This window comes from Mustela putorius, unplaced genomic scaffold, assembly GCF_011764305.1.
Source record: "Mustela putorius furo isolate JIRA1106 unplaced genomic scaffold, ASM1176430v1.1 tig00003834_pilon_pilon_pilon, whole genome shotgun sequence".
NCBI lineage: Eukaryota > Metazoa > Chordata > Mammalia > Carnivora > Mustelidae > Mustela > Mustela putorius.
In genome coordinates, this window is record NW_025421987.1 from 122788230 (window position 1) to 122816084 (window position 27855).

The window sequence follows — 27855 nt, forward strand, 5'->3', positions numbered from 1 at the left end:
AATTTTTTTTATTATTTTTATTATGTTGTGTTATGTGTGTATGTGTGTGAAACATATACGTGTATTTAAGTTTGTGGTACTAATGAAGCCAGACAAATCTTTAGCAAAATTATGTTAGACTCCCTTGTCCCTTTAAAAAGTTTCTTTCTTTGGTGGCGGTTGATTTTTTCCCTGCTGTCACAGCCAGAGCCCTCTTCTTTTTCTCTCCTTCTCTCAAAATCTGGTTTCAGGTCCATCACACTAAGTGACCAATATATTGGTTGTATAAAAATTGTTTTCAGAAGAATGTCAGTAAAAACAATAGACCACACTAAAGTGTCAGACTGGAACTTCTTTTTAAAAACCACCACCACCACCACCACCACAGCATGTAGCAGTTATAGATCTTCAGATTACTTAGTAAATATATATCAAAATCTAAGTTAATAAAAAGTGCATCATCTGGTATCCTGTGATTTTTCTGATTTTCTGCTGGTACTGCTTTAAACTGCTTGGCTTTCTCCTCTGCCCTCTACACCCACCTTCACAAGGAATGCTCAGTTCCTGTTTTGGTAATTCCCAATATTTCAAGCCAAGTAATGGAATCACACTGTAATTGGACTCTCAGATTTTCTTACTCTTTCTTCCTAATTTCTCCGCTGGTACTCATTGCATTCTCAGTGTCTTAGTATTATCTCTCAGACATAATCTATAATCTCTGAGATCTTGTAAAGGATCAGACTAAGCAAAACTAGAACACTTTTTTTTTTTTTGTCAATTTAGGTAGTTCACACTTTCCAGTAGTGTGGAGAGTGGACATAAGTTATTTTGATCTTAAAGTCCTGCTGAGTTAGAGTAAGCAAAATTCCTATTTATGTGCAAAGGAAACGTAGAGTAAACAATAGGTTAGTAAGATTTTGAAAGCAATAGTTCCTTCAAGTGTTCAACAATTGAAATAAACTATCTAAATAATCCAGAGTTGACTATATGAAGATTATATAAGTCTATGTTAAAGATGAAGGGTAAGAGGAAGGAAACCAAGAAGTGTATGATGCAAACGAGTGTGATATGACTATCTTCTAGCGTGCATCAAAGGAACGGGAATGTTCTTACTGTCTAGATTACTGGTTGATGTTGCAGAAATCCAATTTAAGGAGGACAAGATATCCTGTGATTAACTTTCTACCGAATTGCTTTAAGTGAAAACAATCTGCCCAAGAGAAGAGAAGAGCGATAGCTTTGGTGTGATAGTAAATAGAACGATGCATCAGGGCAATGCATGGTTAGAGTCAGCGACCTACATGGCAAGTCTGAATGTATAAATAGCAACAATTAACGTAAATCACCAGGCAGAGTACCTCAAACATTCAGTAGAGATGCATTTAAAAGGAAAATTCTTTCATATATTTTTAGATTATGAAATCTATGAATTATAGTCTCATGTTTCTAATGGCATATTATGTAAGAAATAACTTAAAGTAATGGTCAATATTTGAAGTCATTTCAATGAATTTATGAAGCTCAGTAAAGCAGGCTAAGTACCTATGACTCTTGTTTTTCAGCTCTTTAATATATGTTCAACATTGTGTTCTAAAAGATAATTTTTCTAAATTTTAAGTACTTTTTTGCAGTTAACTTTAATACCGATGTAACCAAAATGATAATTTTAGATTATAGATACTGCTATTGTACCTACAGGACTGTAGTGAGGCTCTACCATCTCCCAAATAGGTTACATAAAAAAGCATTTGATTGAACTACTCTAGTTTCAATAGGTACTATTTTTTTACATAGTATTTAAAGTACTTGAAATTAGATGCACTTTTTTTTTTCTAAGAAAAAAATATACTTACTAATATCATGGAACAAATCAGTGGCCCATGAAGTATTTTACAGATCTGATTTCTATACAAGAACTGAAAAGTTCTATGTTATCTTAGAAGTAATATTACCATATCATAATGCCTAATACTCCTCATCCTTATAAATTTTTCTTTTACTCTTCAAGGGTTAATCACATAATTCAGGATTAAAAATGCAGTAGCTTTCATTTTCATCTCCAGTTTTGACTGGTTTTTGTCAGTGCCACCCTGAACAAAAAGATGTTTATTTATAGTAATAAATATTTACTGAGCTTCTATTATTTACAACTCTTCTAGGCTCAGATGTGCACAAAACAAACAAAATTCAAATGCCCTCATAAGACTTAAATTAGTAGGTTAAGACCCATAGTAAACAAACAAATAATAACAAAGATATAGGTATGTTAGTTGTCAAGGAGTACTATGGGGGGAAATTAAGGAAAAATCATAGGTGGAGTAAGGAAGTAAGGTACCAAGGAGAGAGGAGGAAAGACTACCACCTACCTATCTATTCTAATATTCAAAGTCCCTTAACCAAGAAATGCTTGTCCCCAGCCCACCAAACACGAATGGTTGGTTGATGATATTTACTTTGATGGTGTTTTCCCCTTTCGTTTGTTCCAAAAAGTAGTTAGGCCCCTTATGTTCCCATGTGTCAGGGGAGTTTTCTCTTGTGAAGGTCAAAAGCAGAGCTTGCCTGTCTTCCCCACCTGAGTTCCTGAAGGGTGGGAAGGGTGGACTGGGAACAGAGAAGTCAGTGCCTCTGAGAGGGACAGGCAGGAGCAGCTGAGCAGCTGAGCAGGGAAGAGATCCTTTTAGACTTGGAAGAGTTCAAAAGTCTGTCAGTGCCCTGACAAGTGGCTCCTCACAAAAGAATAGCACCAGGGTTCACCCAGGGAGGTTGAACTCATGCCATTAAGGTTCCCAACTTCCAAAAAACTTCTTTTGTTTAGGTGTGGCCCATAAGCTTTAGACTGCCTGACTTCAAGGGACTGAAACAAAGATGTTGCTATTCATGTAACCACTATGGGTTGTAGAGTAATGATCTGTCTTCACGGGCCTTGTTAATTTTATTACAATTTATATGAACCTAGGCAAAGTAAGAGGTGAGCCCCCAAATGACTGAGATCAATTTTCCTATCCTTTTTGGATGCAGGCTGTTACATTGTATTTTATTTAGCAGAAATCAGTAATGGGACACTGCTTACACATTCCAGTTTGAAGCATAAGATTTAGGGGTACCTGGGTGGTTCAGTGGGTTAAACCTCTACCTTCGACCCAGGTCATAATCTCAGGGTCCTGGGATTGAGCCCTGCATCAGGCTCTCTGCTCAGCAGGGAGCTTGCTCCCCGCCACCACCCCCACCCCCGCCTCTCTCTGTGCCTGCTTGTGACCTCTCTCTCTCTCTCTGTCAAATAAATAAATAAAATCTTGAAAAAAAAAATTTTATCCTGCTACAACTTCGGGTTATTGTAAACTCTGAGGTGAAGAAGCAATCTTAAAATATAAAGCAACAAAAGATGTGAATTTCTGATGGATTGCAGATTTTGTTCCTCTGGCCTTACTGGGTGGATAAACACATGTATTATTTTTCTTGACTTTACCACTCCATGTTAGTGTGTGGTAATAGCACAAACATTATTCAATAAAATGGGACATTCAATTTCTTCCTCAAATCTTGGAAAATGTAAAAATGATACTAAGTCCTTTCAGTCAGCCAGTAATACTCAAATTGAAACAAGATCATATAGGACAGTAGTTTACAAACTTTTTAATTTTGGACACAGCTAAGAATTTTCTCAAACATAGGGTACTATCCTCCCTCTCTAACCATCTGTTAGTAGTCTCAAACCTCATCTTTACTCCAAATAATTTACATGCTTATTCATCTACCAAGAATACATCTATCAAGAATCATCTTATTTACATTCATAAATTCACACAAATTTTTAGACTGTCTTCCTTCTCTTTCTATGATGATTACTTATTTCCCACTCTACCCTAAATTTAATAAACTGATTGAGAAAACTCAAGTTGCCAGAGTATTATAAACATAACAAAGGGCATGGTATTATTCCTTCTTGGGATCATAGAATTTACTTGAATTTGAAGATGTCCAGCTCTTTCTATGATTTCTTGCAAAGTCATTGATCTTTATCCTTGACTTTATAAGCTTGTAGCACCTTGAAAATTTGCTGAAGAGCTGCCTTTAAAACTTTCTTCTTAAGTATGTTTGAAAACTTTTCGTGTTTTGTTTTGTTTTGGGGTGGGAGATAATTTGAAAGTTCTACCATTATTAGATATGTCCAGGTTTTAGTGAAAGACACATCTTTAAGACTGTAAAAGGTGAAGACAAATAATTATTTACACGTTGCAAAGGAGGGGCCAAAACTGACTCGGCAGCCCTTCATCCAATTTATGCAAGGATATAAAAGGTCAAACATACAGAAATTTCTTTGGAGAAAATAATGATATTCTGTGGCATTTTCCCTGCACCTCCTCATGCTCCATCTTGGGAAAGGGAAAGATGTTGATTTTCCTGTATGAGGGATTTTTTGAGAGCTCAGTGTGTGTACTCTGGAGCTTGAGCAACACAGCATACTGGCAGCCAGCTTTCCTCTAAAGAATCTACAGAGTGAGAATATCTGGTATCAGGTCTGGCAGCAGAGTGGAAAGAGCTAGAGACACTGAGAATGGTCAGCATTCCCATGGTTTGGGGTATCGACGACATAGACAATGTGGGGAAAAGCATCGGAGTGATAGAAGGGTTCCACCACCAAGATGGCTCTCTGCTCCTTGGCAATCTAGGCAGAACAATGCAGAAAAATGATAATAGGGTGGGGGATTAAAAGCAACCAGCTAAAAAAAGACCTCCTCTATTAGGGGAGTTGTTCCTAGTTGGTGAAAATGTTCTCCAAAAACCCACAAGGCACCCCATAATAAAAAACACTTTAAAAACCAGGAAGCACCAACCCCAAATTGTTGTGGTAGCAGTCAAAAATGTGGTTTTTTGGGTTGTTTTTTTTTTGCAATTTCTTTTCCATTCTCCACACCAATCTTTTCAATCCCAGAGAACCCAGAAGATGTGGGGAGAGACAGAGAAGCACATGGAGGAAAAGAAGACTACTTCTGCCTGAAGTATACTCCTAGCAAGTGGAGGACAGAAGTTCTAACTTAAACTAGAGTGTAGAATTTTATCTCTTAACGTGCGAGTAGACATTTTAGTTTTTGAAATTCAGGGGACTAAGTAACTCTGGGACATTCTATTACTGGTTATCAGAAAAGTCACAAGAGCTGCAGTAGATTTCAGGCAAGGGTTAAGAAACCTCTAGATTCCAGTCGATAGAGTGAGTTTGAATGGCAATTATTTTCTGCTGGAGTTTGAATCCTATTTTCAGTGCCCATTTGGTTTTGAACAATTCTTTGTTAAATCTAAAGTTAATTATCTTACTTGACTTTTGGATGAAATGGTAAATGTAAAAGTTTTCATGCTTTTAAAAGGTAATTTTATTAAAAGCAAATTTTTTTTAATTTTTTATGTTTTATAAACATATATTTTTATCCCCAGGGGTACAGGTCTGTGAATCACCAGGCTTACACACTTCACAGCACTCACCAAAACACATACCCTCCCCAATGTCCATAATCCCACCCCCTTCTCCCAACACCCCTCCCCCCAGCAACCCTCAGTTTGTTTTGTGAGATTAAGGGTCACTTATGGTTTGTTGCAACATGGGGGCTTAAGTGGGTAGAAGAAGAATCGATGAAACAAATTTTTATTTCTTAAGAAAAGGTTGGGGGCAGGGAACAATAGTTTTTGCCTTAGTTTGGACTTAATTCAAGACAGCATTATTTCCTTTGCTGAATTTTGTCCAAAATGTAACTTCAAGTTGAACATTTATCTCATTAAATACTATAGTGTTTTAAAATTCGACCTAATCACAGTGTTATTACTATAATTCATTCAAGCATGATGTTCATTCATCCTTCACAAACTTTGCCCTAGTAATTAGTATATGGAATAAATGTGTTATATTTGGTAAAATGCTGAGTCTTTATTTCTTTCTTGTCAATCCAGAAGCCTTTCCTTAGCATATTCCAGTTGAAAGATTATGATAATGTCTTAAACAGCTTAGTTTATGAAGATGATTACAAATAACCATTTTTTTTTTTGGTAGCTTCTGCAGAAGGATTCCATTTAAGTAACTGTGAATCACTTCAGCATGTCTTGAAAAATATGCAAACTCATTCAATTGAAAGTTTTATTTTAATTAGAGAAGACATTGCTTGTTCAGGTAGGAAATTTGGGTTTTCAAAAGTATATAAGATTACTATTATTATGTAATTGTCTTGGTATAATTGGCCAATACAGATAACTAAAGAAAGAAGCAAAAGTACACATACAGGAAAGAAAAAGAGCAAAGTTACCTTTTTTAGTAGATGACTGTTTACCTGGAAAACCCATGGAACTCAAATAAAAAACCATTATAAGCAATAAGAAAATTCAATTATATGGCAGTTTTAAAATTACTGTACAGAGTAACCAGTGTGAAAATATAAAGGGATTAAAAGTTCCCACTTATAATAGCAACAAAACATACCTGATACACTGGAATAAGCTTAAGAAGCATATGTAAGTGCTGTATAAATAAAACTTTGCTACTAAGAGACAGAAAATAAAACCTAAGTAAATGGAAAGGTAAAATCCTCATCTTGGTTTAGAAAATTAAATACGGAAAGATATCAATTTTCCCTAAATTAATTTTAAAGCAATCCAATTTTTTAAAAAGAACTTAAGATGAGTACTAAAATGTATAGGAAAATTAAATATAGGAGAGGGAGTTAGGCCTATAAAATGTAAAATTAAAATAAAACTCAAGTAATTAAAGTAGTTTGGTACTAACAGTGATTCAACAGACAAATAGAACAATATAAGGTTCAAAAACAGACTCCAGAGTTCTTGGAAATATAGCTGGTGGGTAAGGTTATACTCAAATCATTAAAGTTGTATTATTTAATAAATTCTGTGAGTACAAATGGCTAGCTATTGGGAAAAAAATAAAGTAGAAGTATAGTTCATACCTTGCACTCAAATTACTGCTGGAAGGATGAAAGATTTAAATGAACAAAAATGACAATGCAAATATCTAAAAGATAAATTATCAACAGGAGAAGATATTTGCAATACATGTAACAAAGGATTACTTTTTTAATTTATAAAAATCTCTTACAAACCATTAAGATAAAGACCAATATAATAGGAACACAAGACTTGAACAATCATTCTGTAGAAAAGAAAGTGACTTTTAAAAATGTGGAAAATTGATGGATAAGTTCCAGGATCGAATGTACAACATGGAGACTAAAGTTAATAATACTATATTATAGACTTACCAAAAAAAGTAGATCTTAAATGTTCTTACTACATACACACTCACAAAAGTTATGTGAGTTTATGAAGGTAATAGCTAACCCTATTTGTGGTAATGATTTTACAAGATATACATGTATCCAATCATGTTGTGCTCTTAAATTTACAGTTATATGTTAAATTTATAGTTATATGTCAATTATATCTCAAAGCTGCAAAAGTATTTAAAATTTCTCATAGTTACAAAATTTAAGAAATGAAAATGATAATGAAAAAAGAAATACCATATTTCCCTTAAAATACTGACAGAGATCTAAAAGTTTGGTAACAGAAGTGTTCTCCAGGATGTGAGGATACATACTGTTTATGGTATTAAAAATTGTGAGCACCTCATTCAAGAGTGAATTCAGAGTAACTTCTAAAATTTAAAATAGACATACTTCAAACCTAGTAATTCAACATCGGAAGTTACTCTTCAGTACTCTTTCACATGGGCAAAGTGACCTATGGACAAATTTTTTTATTACACCATTGTTTCAAATTGCATGGTATTAGAGATAACTAAAATGTTCATTATTAGGGCATCTGTCAAATAAATAATGATATATACATAGCATATATGTGGGTATACATACATATTATTTCCTCATTCCTTTGGTTACCTCTTCCAGTTCCTTGGCTTTAAATACCATGTGCATGTGAACAATTCCTAAATGTTATCTACAGTTCTTTTCTATTTGCTAAATTCCCTTACCATCCTCCTCTTGGGATCTCTACTTGGATGTGGCAATAGATATCTCATACTCAATAAATCTGAACTCTTGACAGCCATCTTCTCAGTAGACAGCAAATTTCACCCTTCTACTAGCTCAGTCCAAAAGCCTTAGGAGTCATCTTCTCTTTCCCTTACAACCAGTTTCCAGCTAGACAAAAATTCCTTTTGCTCTACCTTCAAATTATGTCCAGAATCCTACCACTTTACACCATGGCAACTGCCACTACCCTGGTCTACACCACCTTCGTTTCTTGCCTGGATTATTGCAGTAGCTGGTCATCTTATATCTACGTGCCCCTGTATTGTCTATTCTGGTCAAAACAATCAGAAATTGTTTTAAAACATTGAATCGGGGCACCTGGGTGGCTCAGTGGGTTAAGCCTCTGCCTTCAACTCAGGTCCTGATCCCAGGGTCCTGGGATGGAGCCCTGCATCAGGCCCTCTACTCAGCAGGGAGCCTGCTTTCCTTCCTCTCTCTCTGCTGGCCTCTCTGCCTACCTGTGATCTCTGTCTGTCAAATAAATAAATAAAATCTTTAAAAAAAAAAAAAAAGCCAAACCTTTATCTTAAAAAAAAAAAAAAAAAAAAAAGCAAAGCCAAAACTTTAAAGCTTAAAAAAAAAAAATTTGAATCAAATCAAATGTTATTCAAGCTCAGAACTGTGGAATGAGGCTCCCATTTTCTTTAAAATAAAAGACAAGTTCCCTACACTGGCCTGAAAGAACCTCCATGATCTGACCTCTGTTAATTTTGTGACCTCATTTCCTGTCACTCTCCTTCTTCATTTAGTGTCAGCCAGGTTGGCTTCTTCAAAGCTTTTTTTTTTTTTTTTCATTATTTTCTTTATTTTTTTTTATATTTTTTTTTTTAATTTTTTTATTTTTTATAAACATATATTTTTATCCCCAGGGGTACAGGTCTGTGAATCACCAGGTTTACACACTTCACAGCACTCACCAAAGCACATACCCTCCCCAATGTCCATAATCCCACCCCCTTCTCCCAACCTCCCTCCCCCCAGCAACCCTCAGTTTGTTTGGTGACATTAAGAGTCACTTATGGTTTGTCTCCCTCCCAATCCCATCTTCTTTCATTGATTCTTCTTCTACCCACATAAGCCCCCATGTTGCATCACCACTTCCTCATATCAGGGAGATCATATGATAGTTGTCTTTCTCTGCTTGACTTATTTCCCTAAACATGATACGCTCTAGTTCCATCCATGTTGTCGCAAATGGCAAGATTTCATTTCTTTTGATGGCTGCATAGTATTCCATTGTGTATATATACCACATCTTCTTGATCCATTCATCTGTTGATGGACATCTAGGTTCTTTCCATAGTTTGGCTATTGTGGACATTGTTGCTATAAACATTCGGGTGCACGTGCCCCATTGGATCACTACGTTTGTATCCTTAGGGTAAATACCCAATAGTGCAATTGCTGGGTCATAGGGCAGTTCTATTTTCAACATTTTGAGGAACCTCCATGCTGTTTTCCAGAGTGGCTGCACCAGCTTGCATTCCCACCAACAGTGTAGGAGGGTTCCCCTTTCTCCGCATCCTCGCCAGCATCTGTCATTTCCTGACTTGTTGATTTTAGCCATTCTGACTGGTGTGAGGTGATACCTCATTGTGGTTTTGATTTGTATTTCCCTGATGCCGAGTGATATGGAGCACTTTTTCATGTGTCTGTTGGCCATCTGGATGTCTTCTTTGCAGAAATGTCTGTTCATGTCCTCTGCCCATTTCTTGATTGGATTATTTGTTCTTTGGGTGTTGAGTTTGCTAAGTTCTTTATAGATTCTGGACACTAGTCCTTTATCTGATATGTCGTTTGCAAATATCTTCTCCCATTCTGTCAGTTGTCTTTTGATTTTGTTAACGGTTTCCTTTGCTGTGCAAAAGCTTTTGATCTTGATGAAATCCCAGTAGTTCATTTTTGCCCTTGCTTCCCTTGCCTTTGGCGATGTTCCTAGGAAGATGTTGCTGTGGCTGAGGTCAAAGAGGTTGCTGCCTGTGTTCTCCTCAAGGATTTTGATGGATTCCTTTCGCACATTGAGGTCCTTCATCCATTTTGAGTCTATTTTCGTGTGTGGTGTAAGGAAATGGTCCAATTTCATTTTTCTGCATGTGGCTGTCCAATTTTCCCAGCACCATTTATTGAAGGGGCTGTCTTTTTTCCATTGGACACTCTTTCCTGCTTTGTCAAAGATTAGTTGACCATAGAGTTGAGGGTCTATTTCTGGGCTCTCTATTCTGTTCCATTGATATATGTGTCTGTTTTTGTGCCAGTACCATGCTGTCTTGATGATGACAGCTTTGTAATAGAGCTTGAAGTCCGGAATTGTGATGCCACCAACGTTGGCTTTCTTTTTCAATATCCCTTTGGCTATTCGAGGTCTTTTCTGGTTCCATATAAATTTTAGAATTATTTGTTCCATTTCTTTGAAAAAGATGGATGGTACTTTGATAGGAATTGCATTAAATGTGTAGATTGCTTTAGGTAGCATAGACATTTTCACAATATTTATTCTTCCAATCCAGGAGCATGGAACATTTTTCCATTTCTTTGTGTCTTCCTCAATTTCTTTCATGAGTACTTTATAGTTTTCTGAGTATAGATTCTGTGCTTCTTTGGTTAGGTTTATTCCTAGGTATCTTATGGTTTGGGGTGCAATTGTAAATGGGATTGACTCCTTAATTTCTCTTTCTTCTGTCTTGTTGTTGGTGTAGAGAAATGCAACTGATTTCTGTGCATAGATTTTATATCCTGACACTTTACTAAATTCCTGTACAAGTTCTAGCAGTTTTGGAGTGGAGTCTTTTGGGTTTTCCACATATAGTATCATATCATCTGCGAAGAGTGATAATTTGACTTCTTCTTTGCCGATTTGGATGCCTTTAATTTCCTTTTGTTGTCTGATTGCTGAGGCTAGGACCTCTAGTACTATGTTGAATAGCAGTGGTGATAATGGACATCCCTGCCGTGTTCCTGACCTTAGCAGAAAAGCTTTCAGTTTTTCTCCATTGAGAATGATATTTGCGGTGGGTTTTTCATAGATGGCTTTGATGATATTGAGGTATGTGCCCTCTATCCCTACACTTTGAAGAGTTTTGATCAGGAAGGGATGCTGTACTTTGTCAAATGCTTTTTCAGCATCTATTGAGAGTATCATATGGTTCTTGTTCTTTCTTTTATTGATGTGTTGTATCACATTGACTGATTTGAAGATGTTGAACCAACCTTGCAGCCCTGGAATAAATCCCATTTGGTCGTGGTGAATAATCCTTTTAATGTACTGTTGAATCCTATTGGCTAGTATTTTGGTGAGAATTTTCGCATCTGTGTTCATCAAGGATATTGGTCTATAGCTCTCTTTTTTGATGGGATCCTTGTCTGGTTTTGGGATCAAGGTGATGCTAGCCTCATAAAATGAGGTTGGAAGTTTTCCTTCCATTTCTATTTTTTGGAACAGTTTCAGGAGAATAGGAATTAGTTCTTCTTTAAATGTTTGGTAGAATTCCCCTGGGAAGCCGTCTGGCCCTGGGCTTTTGTTTGTTTGGAGATTTTTAATGACTGTTTCAATCTCCTTACTGGTTATGGGTCTGTTCAGGCTTTCTATTTCTTCCTGGTTCAGTTGGGGTAGTTTATATGTTTCTAGGAATGCATCCATTTCTTCCAGATTGTCAAATTTGTTGGCGTAGAGTTGTTCATAGTATGTTCTTAAAATAGTTTGTATTTCTTTGATGTTAGTTGTGATCTCTCCTCTTTCATTCATGATTTTATTTATTTGGGTCCTTTCTCTTTTCTTTTTGATAAGTCTGGCCAGGGGTTTATCAATTTTATTAATTCTTTCAAAGAACCAGCTCCTAGTTCATTGATTTGTTCTATTAATTTTTTGGTTTCTATTTCATTGATTTCTGCTCTGATCTTTATGATTTCTCTTCTCCTGCTGGGCTTAGGGTTTCTTTCTTGTTCTTTCTCCAGCTCCTTTAGGTGTAGGGTTAGGTTGTGTACCTGAGACCTTTCTTGTTTCTTGAGAAAGGCTTGTACCGCTATATATTTTCCTCTCAGGACTGCCTTTGTTGTGTCCCACAGATTTTGAACCGTTGTATTTTCATTATCATTTGTTTCCATGAGTTTTTTCAATTCTTCTTTAATTTCCCAGTTGACCCATTCATTCTTTAGAAGGATGCTGTTTAGTCTCCATGTATTTGGGTTCTTTCCAAACTTTCTTTTGTGGTTGGGTTCTAGCTTTAGAGCATTGTGGTCTGAAAATATGCAGGGAATGATCCCAATCTTTTGATACCGATTGAGTCCTGATTTAGGACTGAGGATGTGATCTATTCTGGAGAATGTTCCATGTGCACTAGAGAAGAATGTGTATTCTGTTGCTTTGGGATGAAATGTTCTGAATATATCTGTGATGTCCATCTGGTCCAGTGTGTCGTTTAAGGCCTTTATTTCCTTGCTGATCTTTTGCTTGGATGACCTGTCCATTTCAGTGAGGGGAGTGTTAAAGTCCCCTACTATTATTGTATTATTGTTGATGTGTTTCTTTGATTTGGTTATTAATTGGTTTATCTAGTTGGCTGCTCCCACGTTGGGGGCATAGATATTTAAAATTGTTAAATCTTCTTGTTGGACAGACCCTTTGAGTATGATATAGTGTCTTTCCTCATCTCTTATTATAGTCTTTGGCTTAAAATCTAATTGATCTGATATAAGGATTGCCACTCCTGCTTTCTTCTGATGTCCATTAGCATGGTAAATTCTTTTCCACCCCCTCACTTTAAATCTGGAGGTGTCTTCGGGCTTAAAATGAGTTTCTTGGAGGCAACATATAGATGGGTTTTGTTTTTTTATCCATTCTGATACCCTGTGTCTTTTGACAGGGGCATTTAGCCCATTAACATTCAGGGTAACTATTGAGAGATATGAATTTAGTGCCATTGTATTGCCTGTAAGGTGACTGTTACTGTATATGGTCTCTGTTCCTTTCTGATCTACCACTTGTAGGCTCTCTCTTTGCTTAGAGGACCCTTTTTAATATTTCCTGTAGAGCTGGTTTGGTGTTTGCTAATTCTTTCAGTTTTTGTTTGTCCTGGAAGCTTTTAATCTCTCCTTCTATTTTCAATGATAGCCTAGCTGGATATAGTATTCTGGGCTGCATGTTTTTCTCGTTTAGTGCTCTGAAAATATCATGCCAGCTCTTTCTGGCCTGCCAGGTCTCTGTGGATAAGTCAGCTGCCAATCTAATATTTTTACCATTGTATGTTACAGACTTCTTTTCCGGGCTGCTTTCAGGATTTTCTCTTTGTCACTGAGACTTGTAAATTTTACTATTAGGTGACGGGTTGTGGGCCTATTCTTATTGATTTTGAGGGGCGTTCTCTGAACCTCCTGAATTTTGATGCTCGTTCCCTTTGCCATATTGGGGAAATTCTCCCCAATAATTCTCTCCAGTATACCTTCTGCTCCCCTCTCTCTTTCTTCTTCTTCTGGAATCCCAATTATTCTAATGTTGTTTCGTCTTATGGTGTCACTTATCTCTCAAATTCTTCCCTCGTGGTCTAGTAGCTGTTTGTCCCTCTTTTGCTCAGTTTCTTTATTCTCTGTCATTTGGTCTTCTATATCACTAATTCTTTCTTCTGCCTCATTTATCCTAGCAGTGAGAGCCTCCATTTTTATTTTCACCTCATTAATAGCTTTTTTGATTTCAGCTTGGTTAGATTTTAGTTCTTTTATTTCTCCAGAAAGGGCTTTTATATCTCTCGAGAGGGTTTTTCTAATATCTTCCATGCCTTTTTCGAGCCCGGCTAGAACCTTGAGAATTGTCATTCTGAACTCTAGATCTGATATATTACCTATGTCTGTATTGATTAGGTCCCTAGCCTTCGGTACTCCCTCTTGTTCTTTTATTTGTGGTGAATTTTTCCGTCTTGTCATTTTGTCTAGATAAGGGTATATGAAGGAGCAAGTAAAATACTAAAAGGGTGGCAACAACCCCAGGAAAATATGCTTTAACCAAATCAGAAGAGATCCCAAATCGTGAGGGGGGAGAAAGGGGATAAAAAGAGGTTCAAAAAAGAAGAAAGAAAAAAGAAGAGAAAAAAAAAGAAAAGAAAAGAATTTTTTTAAAAAGAAAACAAATAAAGAAAAATATAAAAAAGAAAAAATATGTATATTAGATAAACTAGTTAAAAAACATTAAATTAAAACGTTAAATTAAAAAAAAAATTTACCTGAAGGTGAGAAAAAAGAAAAAAAATGAAAAAGAAAAAAATTAACTGCAAGACTAAAAAAAAATCACAGGGAGAAAGCCATGAATTCCGTGCTTTGCTTTCTCCTCCTCTGGAATTCTGCTGCTCTCCTTGGTATTGAAATGGCACTCCTTGGTAGGTGAACTTGGTCTTGGCTGGATTTCTTGTTGATCTTCTGGGGGAGGGACCTGGTGTAGTGATTCTCAAGTGTCTTTGCCCCAGGTGGAATTGCACCGCCCTTACCAGGTGCTGGGCTGAGTAATCCGCTTGGGTTTGCTTTCAGGAGCTTTTGTTCCCTGATCGCTTTCCGTAGAGTTCCGGAGGACGGGAATACAAATGGCGGCCTCCTGGTCTCCGGCCGGAGGAGCCGAGAGCCCGGGGCCCCACTCCTCAGTGCGCCCTCAGAGAACAGCGCCCAGTTACTCCCGTCTGCTTGACCTCCGTCTGCGCTCCGGGCTCACTGAGCCTGTGGCTGGTTCAAGGTAACACCGAGCTGTGAGCTTACTGTCGGCTCTGTCTCTGTAGCCGGTTTTCCCGTTCCAATAGCCGCAAGCTCTGTGACACTCAGACACCCCCAATCCTTCTGTGACCCTGCGGGACCTGAGGCCACGCACCCCGCGTGGGCTTCGCCCCGGTTTAGCCTCTGAAGCGATGTCCCTCAGTGGAACAGACTTTTAAAAGTCCCGATTTTGTGCTCTGTGCTCCGCTGCTTGCCGGGAGCCAGGCCCTCCCCCTGGGGTCTATCTTCCTGTCGCTTTGGATTCACGTCTCCGCCAGTCCTACCTTTCAGAAAGTGGTTGTTTTTCTGTTTCCAGAATTGCTGTTCTTCTTCTCTTCGATCTGCCCATGGATTTGTAGGTGTTTGCAGTCTTTAGATAAGCTATCTAGCTGATCTCCTGCTAGCTGAAATAGTCTCAGCCTGTTACTTCTCCGCCATCTTGACTCCTCCCCCCTCTTCAAAGCTTTTTGAATACACTTGTATTCTCTCACCTTAGAGTATTTTTTCCCTCTGCTCAGAGTACTCTTTCTTGGAATAGTTATGTGGCTAACTCCCTGACTTCTTTCCCATCTTTGCTCAGTGTTACCTTTCCAATGAGAATTACCCTGACTACTTTATTGCCTTAACTTTTATTTATTACATAGAATTTATAACTTCTTTCACCATACTGTAAGCTTTATTGATTTGTTATGCTTATTATAGGTGGTCTGTTTTAATGCCTAGAATGAATGTCAGCTTTATCCATTTTCTTCAATGATAGGTCCCAACGATTTAGAATATGTTGAATCAATCAATAAATGAAGTGATCTGCAAGACAAATTGAAGAACTCAAAAGTATATATAACTATTCACAACACTCTGTAAAATGAGTTATATTTATATAAATGATATGTTTGTAGATGCATACGATATCTCTGAAAGACTATGAAAGAAATTGGTAATAATGGGCACCTGTGGTAGAAACATTACCAGGAATGGGTAGGGAGGCACAGTCTACACTTTAGGATATGCACCTATCATTTCTTTAGTTGTAAAATATAATGCATAGCTGAGCCTAATTCTGGAATTCAAAATTCTTTATAGTCTTAATTTTTTTTCTTTGAAGATGTTTAGTTGTATTACCACTAGATGGCACATATTTACTGATAAATCTCAAAGAATCTCCAACACAGATTTTTAAGAAAGTGTTTAGTTCCCCAAACTCACCAAAGTTTACTTTAGCTGTGTACAGTATTGGTTTTTCTCAAGAAATTTCCTTAACATCAGTCATTTAGTGCCATATCAGCTTCTAGGGTATTTTTCACTAACTTTTTATTTAGCATCATTATAACATTTGAGTTGTAGGAAGATCTTAGATTTGCAGACACTAGCTTAGATATTCTTAGTTTATAGTTTCTCATGTTTTTTGAATTGTATCTACCTATATTTTCATCTCTTTTTCTATTAATGAATAAAATATAAATATTCTGTGCATAAAAGTAGATTTAAAATAATAGATTTTTGTTTGATTATATTGTTTGATGGCTTTTATATCAAATCAGTGTCCAGAACAACATGCAATTTAACAACCACTTTCTGATTGCTTACATTATACACAATGAGATTAGACAAATGGGTACTGTGGAGGACACACAGATGAAATGCTGTTTATTGCCTCTGTCTTCAGGACCTTTCATTTTATGGGTGGGGGCAGTTATGAATACAAATATCTATAATACAAGTCAGAATGTAGTAAATGATTAAAAGAAAATATTAAGTGTAATGGGAACAGATGGCTTATATTAATTTGAGGATTCTAGGAATAAGGTGGAATTTGAAAAGAGCTTTAAATATATAGATGGTTTCATTCTCTGAATGAACTAAAAAAAGTGTTACATAGATTTACATTTCTGTATAAAGTGAATTACGTATCTGATGATTATATGCAAGTGGTAAATATGGAATTATGCAATAAAAACCTGTATTCTTTTTGATGGTACAGTTTCCAAAAAGAAAATGGTGGTATAGCATTTTATAAATTATAATATTTATAAAAGCATTATAAAAAATTTTTCAGGCAAATTCTGGGTGCCTGGTTGGCTCAGTCAGTAGAGAATGCAGCTCTTGATCTTGGGGTTATAAGTTCAAGCCCCAGGCTGGGCATAGAGATTACTTAAAATTTTTATTTTTTTAAATCTCCTTAGGCATATTCTAAAATAACATTGGAAAAATTATTGGACCAGATAATTTTTGTAGTCATTTTTAGCATAGAGACTTTTTTACTCTTGTTTCTGTTTTCAAAATATTTTTTAAATTACTTAATATGCAGAAAAAGTACTGAACTCAAGTAGAATAATATTTATTGTGTGCTTAATAGGCCAGAAAACTGCCATCTATTATTTCACTTAATACTTATGAAATTTTATGATGAATATACTGTTATCCACATTTTACAAATGAAGAAATTGGGGCAAAAGTTTAAGGAACTTGTATGAATATTTCACCTGCCTGTCATAACACAAAAGCTGGATGTGAATAGAATTAACTTTGTTACAATAAGAAGCCTGGCTTTTCATTTTATACCACTTCAGGATCATTGCTCTTAAAAGAGAATCAAATTATTCTAATAAGATGTTTTAATACTGACTACTTTGTTACATTGGTGATCTTTTGGTGACTTTTTAAAGTGTGAGATGAATCATATTAAAATATTATCTTAGCGAATCAAGAATCTGACCCTTTGACTTTTAATGTACAAGATTTCCCCAACCTTGGTATACTCTAAAATAATAATCATATACAAAAGTCTAAGTAATATATGGTATAATGCTTAAATCAGATTAATTCCAGCTCAACAGCTAAATCAAGTAGATATTAAAACAAAATAATATGTTTATAAATGAGTCTCACTATTTTTCTGTGTTTCTTTAGCCAGAAAAATGTAAGAAAAAAAAGAAATGGTATAAAAGTGCACTACAAGAAGCCCGCCTCCTCTATGGATATTCCCCTGAGCAAAGACTGGAAATGTGCCGCCTAGCCAAACAGGGTATATGAGCTTTTTTATTCTTTACCACCCCAACATGAGGATTTATTCAGATGCATGCTTTCTAAAATATATTTGCACGTTTAAAAAAAAAAAAACTCTTTTTCTTCATTGGGATATAATATATCTTTGTCCCCTGAAAAAAAAAAATTTTGTGTGGATTAATAGTATGTATTTTGCCCTTTGAAACTATTTTCAGTGACTAAACATACATTCTACTTAAATGCAAGGGTTTTCATTAGCACTTCTATCATCTTCTTTACCCTTCAACTATCTACATAAGTTCTCTTGTGTATTTCAAAGTATATATTTCAAAATTAGAAGCTGTGGCCTTAAAACATATTTCTGGGGTGAAACTTTCACTTGCATATGCTGCATTCTTTCAGAACAAAGTGTTTTTCAAAAATGTTTTTGTTTTTAAAGAAATTCAAGACAGAGATAAAAACAATCTTCAACTTTTTTAATGAGGTGAAAGAATATAAGATTTCAGGTCATTTTCAGAGAAAGTTCTCTTGAATCATAAATATTATGGTTTGTACATAGCTTTTTAAATGGATTCATCATAGGAATTATAGTAGATAGGACATACTTTTAACTCAATATGACTGTCACAGAAAAAATGATTTTGAATAAACTTAAATATGTTCTTAGTGATAATAATAATTATCATCTTAATTTCTAAAATGATCATCTTAAGTTCTAAAATAGATTATGGGAAGATCTGTCATTTTAGTGCTGACTGAATTTTAAAGTAAGCATGACTTTTTTTCTTTTGGAATTTAATATATATTTTTTAAAACTTAGATGTGAGAACATTTTATTTGGGAAAAATTTGAATATTAACTTAGCTACCTAAGTTCATATTTTAAAAGAAATAAGTAGATTTGAAGATAGTGGAAAAGAATGACAAGCCCATTACTCTGGTTTACTTTGAAACTGAGAAAAGAGACATTATTACCATAAATGTGATTTTATTCCTTGTGCTGAAAATATGTCTTAGTTTATTATCAGTAAAGGTTGAACTCACTTTATTGTCACGCATACAATTTTATTATTTACACAGAGTATACATTTTTCTTGTATAACCAAAATAAACTTTGAAATACTAATTTTTTAGTTTTTAATATAAATATCTTGAAGTAATATAGTCAGTTATTTTTTAAAGTTTATTGTAACCATTTCACATTAGTAGTAGACACACTCAATAAATATTGAACTATGTCTTTGTTGTTGTTGTATGTGCTAGCATATTTATGTCTGGGTCCTTTGATATTCTTGCTTGTCTCGAGAATATGGAGAGGGGTTATTTCTCTTTGCTTTTGCAGCAGACCCATTTTCTTGTTGAAAATCTGATGATTTTTGCATGCAGAATTTGATGTAATTCAGTCAGATTATAGACAGTCCTGTGTCTAAAGACTTGATTCTTATCCCTGGAGAAGTCAAAATGGAAGGGCATGAAGACACTTCCAGGAATTCAGCCTTTGCCATAATAGGCTCACTCACTTCTTATTCTTTACTATCTCCAAAATAGACACTGTAGTCCTTGCTTAGTTTCCAGGGTAAACTCTAGTACATATTCAGCTTCTTACTTTGTTTCAAAGTTATTCAGATATCTTACAAAGATCTTAGAGATAAACAACCTATTTTACCCCGCTACTTTGAGGACTTCTTTAACCCAAAATGTCTTCTTTCAACCCAGAAATAATGACTAGTAATTTCATGGCCTAAATTCTTCCTACCCTACAGAAATTGGCACACTATATTTGATGTAGCTCTTTCATTGCTGAAATCTTCAAGGTCAGTAAATTATATGTAAAAAATATAGACCCATTTCATATGGTATGTTTAGTTTTATGAGAAACTGCCAAACTGTCTTCCAAAGTAGCTGCATCATTTTTTCATTCCTACCAGAAATGAATGATAGTTCATATTCCACGTAGTTGCCAACATTTGGTGTTGTCAGTATTCTGGATTTTGGCCATTCCATTAGGTCTGTGGTGGTACCTCATTGATGTTTTCATTTGACATTCTCTAATGGCACGATAATGAACATCCTTTCATATGCTTATTTGCCATCTATAAGTCTTCTTTGGTGAGGTATTTGTTTATTGTCTGCTTTTTAATTCAGTTGCTTATTTTCTTATTGTTGAGTTTTAAGAATTCTTTGTATACTTACAGCAGCATTATCAACAATAGCCAAACTTTGAAAAGAGCTCAAATGTCCATTGACTAATAAATGGAACAAGCAGATGTGGTATCTATATCTACAATGGAATATTACTCAGCCATCAAAAAGAATGAAATCTTCTCACTTGCTTTGATGTGGATGGAACTAGAGTATGTTATGCTAAGCGAAATAAGTCAGAGAAAGACAAATACCATGTGATCTTATTCATACGTGGAATTTAAGAAACAAAACAGATGACTATATGGTGGGAGGAGAAAGGGAGAAGAAGGGAAACAAATCATAAGAGACTCTTTTTTTTGAACATTGTAATTTCTTTTTTTTTTTAATGTTATTTTAGTCACCATATAGTATGTCATTAGCTTTTGATGTAGTGTTCCAAGGTTCATTGTTTACTTATTAACACCCATTGCTCCATATAATACATGCCCTCCTTAATACTCATAGCCAGGCCAACCCATCCCCTCACCCACCTCCCCTCTAAAATCCTCAGTTTGTTTCTCAGAGTCCACAGTCACCATAAGAGACTCTTAATGATAGAGAACAAACTGAGGGTTGATGGAGGGAGGTGGGTGGGGCATGGGATTAAGGAGGGCACTTGTTCTGATGAGCACTAGGTGTTGTATGTAAGTGAAGAATCACTGAATTCTACTCCTGAAATCAATATTGCACTGTGTGTTAGCTAAATAGAACTTAAATCTAAAAAAAAAAAAAAAATGAAGAGAGAGAAGAAAAAAAAAAGTTATTTGTATATTTCAGATAACAGTCCTTTGTCAGATATTTTGTAAATACTTTTTTCCACTCTGGATTATCTTCTCATTCACTTGATAGTGTTCTTTGCAGAGTGGAAATTTTAATTTTAATGGAATCCAGCTTATTAATTATTTCTTTCTGGGATCTTGCCTTTGATGTTATATCTGAAGTCATCTGCATACCCCAGGTCATCTACATTTTCTCCTATATTGCCTGCTAGGAGTTTTATAGTTTTACATTTTTCATTTAGATATGTGATTTGAGTTAATTTTTGTGAAAGGTGTAAGGTCTTATCTAGATTAAGTTTTTTGACATGTAGATATCTAGTTGTTCAATCTGTTTCTGAGCTCTCTATTCTGTTCCATTGATCTGGGTTTTTAAAAATTCTTTCCCCAATATTACATTGCCATGATTGTTGTAGCTTTAGAGTAAGTCTTAAACTCAGGTAGGGCCAAGTCCTCTGACTTTGTCCTTCAATATTGTGTTGGCTATTCTAGATCTTTGTCCCTTCATATGAACTTTATTTTTTTATTTTTTATTCTTTTAATTAACATCTAATGTACAGGTCTATGAATCATCAGTCTTACACAATTCGTAGCACTCACCATAGCACATACCCTCCCCCACTTTAGATTGAGTTTGTTGATATCCACAAAATAACTTGTTGGGATTTTCATTGAGATTACACTGAATCTTTAGATCAAGTTGGAAAGAACTGACATCTTGACAATACTTCCCATCCATAAATATAGAATATACCCAAATTTGTAGTTCTTTGATTTTGTTCATCAGAGTGTTGTACTTTTCCTCGTATAATCTTGTCCATATTTTGTTAAATTTTGCCTAAGTGTTCTACTTTGGGGGGGGCGGGCACTAGTGTAAATGGTAATGTGTCTTTAATTTCAAATCCTGCTTTCTCAGTTTGGTAAATAGGGAAGTGATTGACTTTTGTTTGTTAACCTTGTGCCCTGCAATCTTACTATTATTACTTATTTGTTCCAAGAGTATTTTTTTTTTAATTCTCTTTTGGATTTTCTACATGGATGATCATGTCATCTACTAAGAAAGGCAGTTTTATTTCTTCTCAGTCTATACCTTTTATTTCCTTTTTTTTTCTCGTATTGCATTAGCTAGGAGTTTCAGCACAATATTGAAAAGAGTGGGGAGGTGAGAAGATCTTTGACGTTCCTAATCTTAGTGGAAAAGCTTTGAGTTTCTCACTGTTAATTAAGTATGATGCTAGCTGTAGGATTTTTATAGATTCTCTTATCAAATTGAGGAAATTCTCCTTTATTCCTAGCTTGCTGAGAGTTTTTATCATGTATAGGTGTTGGATTTTGTCAAGTGCTTTACCTGCATCTATTGATCTAATCATGTGACTTTACTTTTTTAACCTGTTGATGTCACAGATTACATTAATTGATTTTGAATATTGAATCAGCCTTGTATACCTCAGATAAACTTCACTTGTTTGTGGTGTCTAATTCTTTTTATACATTGTATTTGATTTGTAATATTTTATTGAGGATTTTTGCATCTATGTTCATGAGAGAAATCAATCTGTAGTTTTCTAGTAATGTCTTTATTTGGTTTTGGTATACTGGCTTCCGTGAGTGAATTAGGAAGTATTCCCTCTGCTTCTATCTTCTGGAAGAGTTTATAGAGAATTGATATAATTTGTTCCTTAAATGGTTGGTAGAAATCACCAATGAACCCATCTGTGCTTGATGCTTTCTGTTTTGGAAGGTTATTATATTAATTTAATTTTATAAAAAGATACAGATTATTTATTCTTGTGTCACTTTTGGGAGATTGTGTCTTATAAGGAATTGGTCCATTTCATCTAGGTTATCAGATTTGTGGACATAGACTTATTTACAGCATTTCTTTATTATCCTTTTAATATCTTGGGATCTGTAATGATGCCCTCAGTTTCATTTTTGGTATTAGTAATTTATGTTTTCTCTCTTTTTTTCTTAGTTAGACTGGCTAGAGTCTTGATTTTATTGAGCTTTTTAAAGAAACAGTTTTTGGTTTTATTTCCTCCATTAATTTCCTATTTTTTCTCTTATTGATTTCTGCTCTAGTTTTTATTTCCTTTGTTTACTTCATATTTAACTTGCTTTTCTTTTTCTAGTTTTCTAAAGTGGAAGTTCAGCTTATTGATTTTAGGTCTTTGTTTTTTCATAATATTTGCATTTTAATGCTATAAATTTCCCTCTAAATACTGCTTTCACCGCGTCTTACAAATTTTTATATACTCTATTTTCATTTTCATTTAGTTCAAAATATTTTTAAATTTCTCTCAAGATTCTTCTTTCATCTCTATGTTATTTAGGAATGCATTGTTTAATCTCCGAGTATTTGGGATTTTCTAGTTATCTTTCAATTTTTCTATTCTAGTTTAATTCTACTGTGGTCTGAGAGCAGACTATTGTATGTTATCTATTTTTAAATATGAGTTATGGTATACTTTATGGCCCAGAACATAGTATGTCTTGGTGAATGTTCCAAGTAAGCATGAGAAGAATGTATATTCTGCTGTTGCTGGATTAAGTAGTCTATAGATGTAGACTACATTCAGTTGATTGCCATTCATTGATTGATGGTGTTTTCCTCTTATCTGCACTTTCGCTTTCCATGGTTTCAGTTATGCATAGTCAGCCATGGTCTGGAAGCAGATGATCCTACTTTGATGTATCATCAGAAGGTCAATAGTAGTCTAACCCTATGTCACAATGCCTGTGTCATTTGCCTCACTTCATCTCATCATGTAGGCATTTTGTCTCACATCTTAATAAGAAGGATAAGTATAGCACAATAAGATATTTTGAGAGAGTTAAGGACCCATTCACATAACTTTTGTTACAGTTTATTGTTATAATTGTTCTTTTCATTAGTTATTGTTGTTAATCTCTTACTCTGCCTAATTTATAAATTAACTTTATCATATATATATATATATATATATATATATATATGAAAAACAGTACATATAGGGATTTATTACTATCCATGGTTTCAGGCATCCACTGGGGATCTTGGAATCTATCCCCCACAGATAAAGGGGAACTACTGAATGTCATTACTGATTTTCTGCTTGCTGGACCTGTTCATTTCTGCAGAATTCTCCAATTATAATAGTGAGTTCATCTATTTCTCCTTGAGTTCTATCAATTTTTGTGTTACATGCCTTGACACTGTGTTGTTGGACACATTCATATTAATAATCATTATGTCTTCCTGGAGTAATGATGCCTTTATTAGGTAATGCTCCTCTTTATCCCTGATAACTTTGCTTGCTATGAAGCCTGCTCTGCCTGAAATTAATATAGTTACTTTATTAAAATAGCTTTATTTTGATTAGTGTTAACATGGTATATCCTGTATCTTTTTACTTTTAACCTCTGTGTGTCTTTATACTTAAATTGAGTTTTTTGTAGATAGCGTATAATTACTCCACTCTGACAGTCTTTGTTTTTTAACTAGTATATTTAGACCATTGAAATTTAAAATGGTTATTGATAGAGTTGGATTAATAGCTACCATTTGTGTTACTGTTTTCTATTTGTTTTCCTTTTTCTTTGTTCCTTTTTCTTTTACTCTTTTTTTGCCTTTTTTTGTTTTTGTTTTTGTTTTTGTTTGTGTGTTTGTTTGTTTAGAGAGGGAGAGAGAGACACAGGGGTCTAGAGAAGGAAGGAGAGGGAAAGAGAGAATCTTAAGCAGGCTCCATGAGCGTGGAACCTGATATCACAGTCCAGAGATCATGACCTGAGCTGAAATCAAGAGACAGACACTTAACTTACTGAGTTACCAACGCGCCTCATCTTTTTATGGATTTTTTTCCTCCACCTTTTTGGTTTTAATTGAGTATTTTATATGATTTTATTTCCTCTTTTTAACTTCTCTAGGGAAAAAATTTTTAGGAAAATGGTTTTCCTAAATTCAACACACTGTTGCCATTATTATTTTGAACGAATAGTTTTCAGTTAGTTAAAGAATAAGAAAATTTAAAGTTTATATTTTACTTTCACTTAGTCATTCTCTGATACTCTTCCTTTATGTCAACCCAAGTTTCCGCTCTATATCATTTTCCTTTTCTCTTTTAACATTTCTTGCAAGGTAGGTCTACTGGTAACAAATCAATTTCTTAAATTCTCTCAAGTGTATTTGCTTTATTTTGAAAGATAATTGCACAGTGACCAGAGTTCTAATTTGGTGTTTTTTCCTCTTAACACTAATCACTCCACTCCACTCTAAAACTCCACCCTCCCCTTATTTGCATGGTTTCTGAGAGGACCTGAATGAAATTCTTGTCTTTGCTCCTTTATTGATAAGGCAATACCTACCACCAGGCTTCTTTCAAGAATTTTTCTTTATCTTTGGTTTTCTATCTTTAGCTTTTATTCTGCTTATTGTTCTCTGAGCTTCCTGGATCTTCATTTGGTGTCTGACATTCATTTGGGGGAAGTTCTCTGTCATTATTGCTTCAGGTATTTCTCCTGTTCCTTTCTATTTCTTTTCCTTTTTTTTTTTTTTTTTTAAGATTTTATTTATTTGACAGACAGAAATCACAAGAAGGCAGAGAGGCAGGCAGAGAGAGAGGAGGAAGCAGGCTCCCCGCTGAGTGGAGAGCCTGATGTGGGGCTCGTTCCCGGGACCCTGGGATCATGACCTGAGCCAAAGGCAGAGGCTTTAACCCACTGAACCACACAGGCACCCCCTATTTCTTTTCCTTTTTATATTCCAATTACACATATATTATACTTCTGGGGTTTTCCCATAGATCTTGAATATCCTGTTCTTTTTTTCCCAGTTTTTTTTCTCTGTGCTTCCAGTTTTAGAAGTTTCTATTTTACATATCATCAAAGACACTGATTTTTTCCTCAGCTATGTCCAACCAATAAAACTATGAAAGGTATTCTTCATTTTTGTTATAGCATTTTTCATCTCCGGCATTTCTTCTTTAATTATTATTTCTTAGAATTTCTATCTCCCTGGGGTGCCTGAGTGGCACAGTAGGTTAAGCTTCTGCCCTTGGCTCAGGTTCAAACCCTGCATCAGTCTCCTATTCAGCAGGGAATCTGCTTCTCCCTCTCTCTCCACCCCGCCCCCCAGGGATGCTCATGCACGTGCTCTTTTCTCTCTCTCTCCTCTCTCTCTCTCAAATAAATAAATAAAGTCTTTAAAAAAAAAAAAAAGGATTTCCATCTCTCTGCTTATAGTACCCATTTGTTCTTGAATGTTTTCTACTTTAACACTAGAGACTTTGAACTTAAAACGACTGTGATCAATACACTCAGTCTGATCGTTACAACATCTAGGACATATATGGGTCTGTTTTTGATGCTTGATGCTTGCTCTGTCACTTCAAATTGCTTTTTGCCTTTTAGTATGCCTTGTTTTGTGTATATATATATATTTTTTAATTTTATTTATTTATTTGCAGAAAGGCAAATATGATGTACCAGGTGAAAGAAACTGCAGTACATAGTCCTTTACGAGTGGAGTGGTGAGGCATGTAGGGCTGAGGCAGGCAGTCTGTAGTTCTACGATTGGGTCTCAGTCCTGGAATTTGAACTGCACAAGTGCTTCTCACCTTTTTTACCCCCTTACGTGGCACATGACAGTTAAAGGGGAGCTGGAGTTGGATATTTCCCTTCCCCCACATGGAAGACTACAGCAGGCTAGATTTGTTGCCTTCCAGCTAATTAGTTAGGCTCTGAAAAAAACCACAATAGGTTAGGCTTTGATAAAATAGTTTCTCTTGAGGGCAAACTGTTAAGAACTGAATGCCCTAGCATATTTCAGAAAGGTTCCTTTTTTTCCCCCCCCGCTGAGGAAGCACAAAGGTATTTTTCTCCAGTCTTCACTCTGAGAACCTGATAGAACTCCTGTAGGTAAACTCACAAAAGTGTGCTTCCCTCCTGCATGACTGGGTCCCCCTAGAATTTCTATCTCTCAGCTTGTTCACATTGAGGCTCCAGCAATTCATCAATTACAGTTCATGTGTTCCTACCCCAGCACTAGTTCCTGTGGAGGTTTCTGCTCCATTAAGTTGTGATTCTTTGTATTCACCTGTCTCCAAATTTGGGGGCAGTGGTTTACTCTGTGACCTCACTTCTCTAAGGGAATCTAAGAAGAGTTATTGATTTTCAATTTGTTCAGCTTTTTACTTGTGAGGATGGAGTGTGACTTCCAAGCTCTTTACATGCCAGATAGGCAACTGGACTGTCCTCTACCTTTTTAAGAAAATGCTTTCTTTCAGCTGTCATCTTTAAAGAAACATAGACTGACAGATTTTCTGAGGCAATGAATGGACAGCCTTTAAAAATTTATATTTTAGAAAGAAACCATTGATTTGTGTTCATATTTGTAGTCCTCTCTAATATGCTTGTAAATAAAAAAAAATTTTAACATCTGTTATGAGTCATGAAGCATAACCATCTCTGCTGACTTGGAACATTTTCATTTTTTACCTGCAGCTCCTTTTTTGCACTTTAAAACTATGATGTGGCTATAGCCCAAAAATGGAGTAAAGGCCCTTTTAATTATCCAGATCTACATTTCCTGTTAACTGCTTTTCACTCTGTGTGAGGGTCCCTACATGCAGAGATTTCTGAAGGGAGGAAATTAAACCTTTCTCACTAGGGAAAATTTGGCTCTTAGAAAGTGTTTAATGTTGCTGAAGTTGAACATGGACTTACTGTTATTAATAGAAAAAATGCTAATGATTGTAATGTTTCTCAGCATTATACCAGACTTTCTCCCTTTGGCAAATCCCTTTGAAAATCAGAGTGGTTGTTGATACTTCCCAAAACACTTCTGTGTTGCACTGGGAGATGATTGTGTAACCTTTCAACATAAAAAGTTCCTAAAAAAAAATCTTAAAAAAAAAAAAAAGGAAAAAGAAAAAGAAGGCTTTGGGACGCCTGGGTGACTCAGTCGGTTAAGCGTCTGCCTTCAGCTCAGGTCATGAACCCAGCATCCTGGAATCAAGTCCCTCATAGGTTCCTTGCTCAGTGGGAAGCCTTCTTTCTCCTTCTCTTTCTGCCTGCCGCTCCCCTACTTGTGCTCTCTCTCTCTCTCTGACAAATAAATTTTTTAAATCTTAAAACAAAACAAAACAAAAATTTCCTGGA

At 35.4% G+C, this 27855-nt stretch overlaps 1 protein-coding gene across 6 annotated transcripts in view; it reads left to right on the forward strand.

Annotated features, from left to right (window-relative positions):
• Window positions 1-27855, forward strand: part of ZCWPW2 (zinc finger CW-type and PWWP domain containing 2) — a 131039-nt gene that overhangs the window by 63365 nt on the left and 39819 nt on the right. For all 6 annotated transcript variants that reach the window (XM_013057166.2, XM_045088998.1, XM_013057169.2 and 3 more), the window contains one exon: window positions 17664-17778. In XM_013057166.2, the coding sequence (XP_012912620.1) occupies window positions 17664-17778 (115 nt within the window). The remainder of the gene's footprint in view (window positions 1-17663; window positions 17779-27855) is intronic.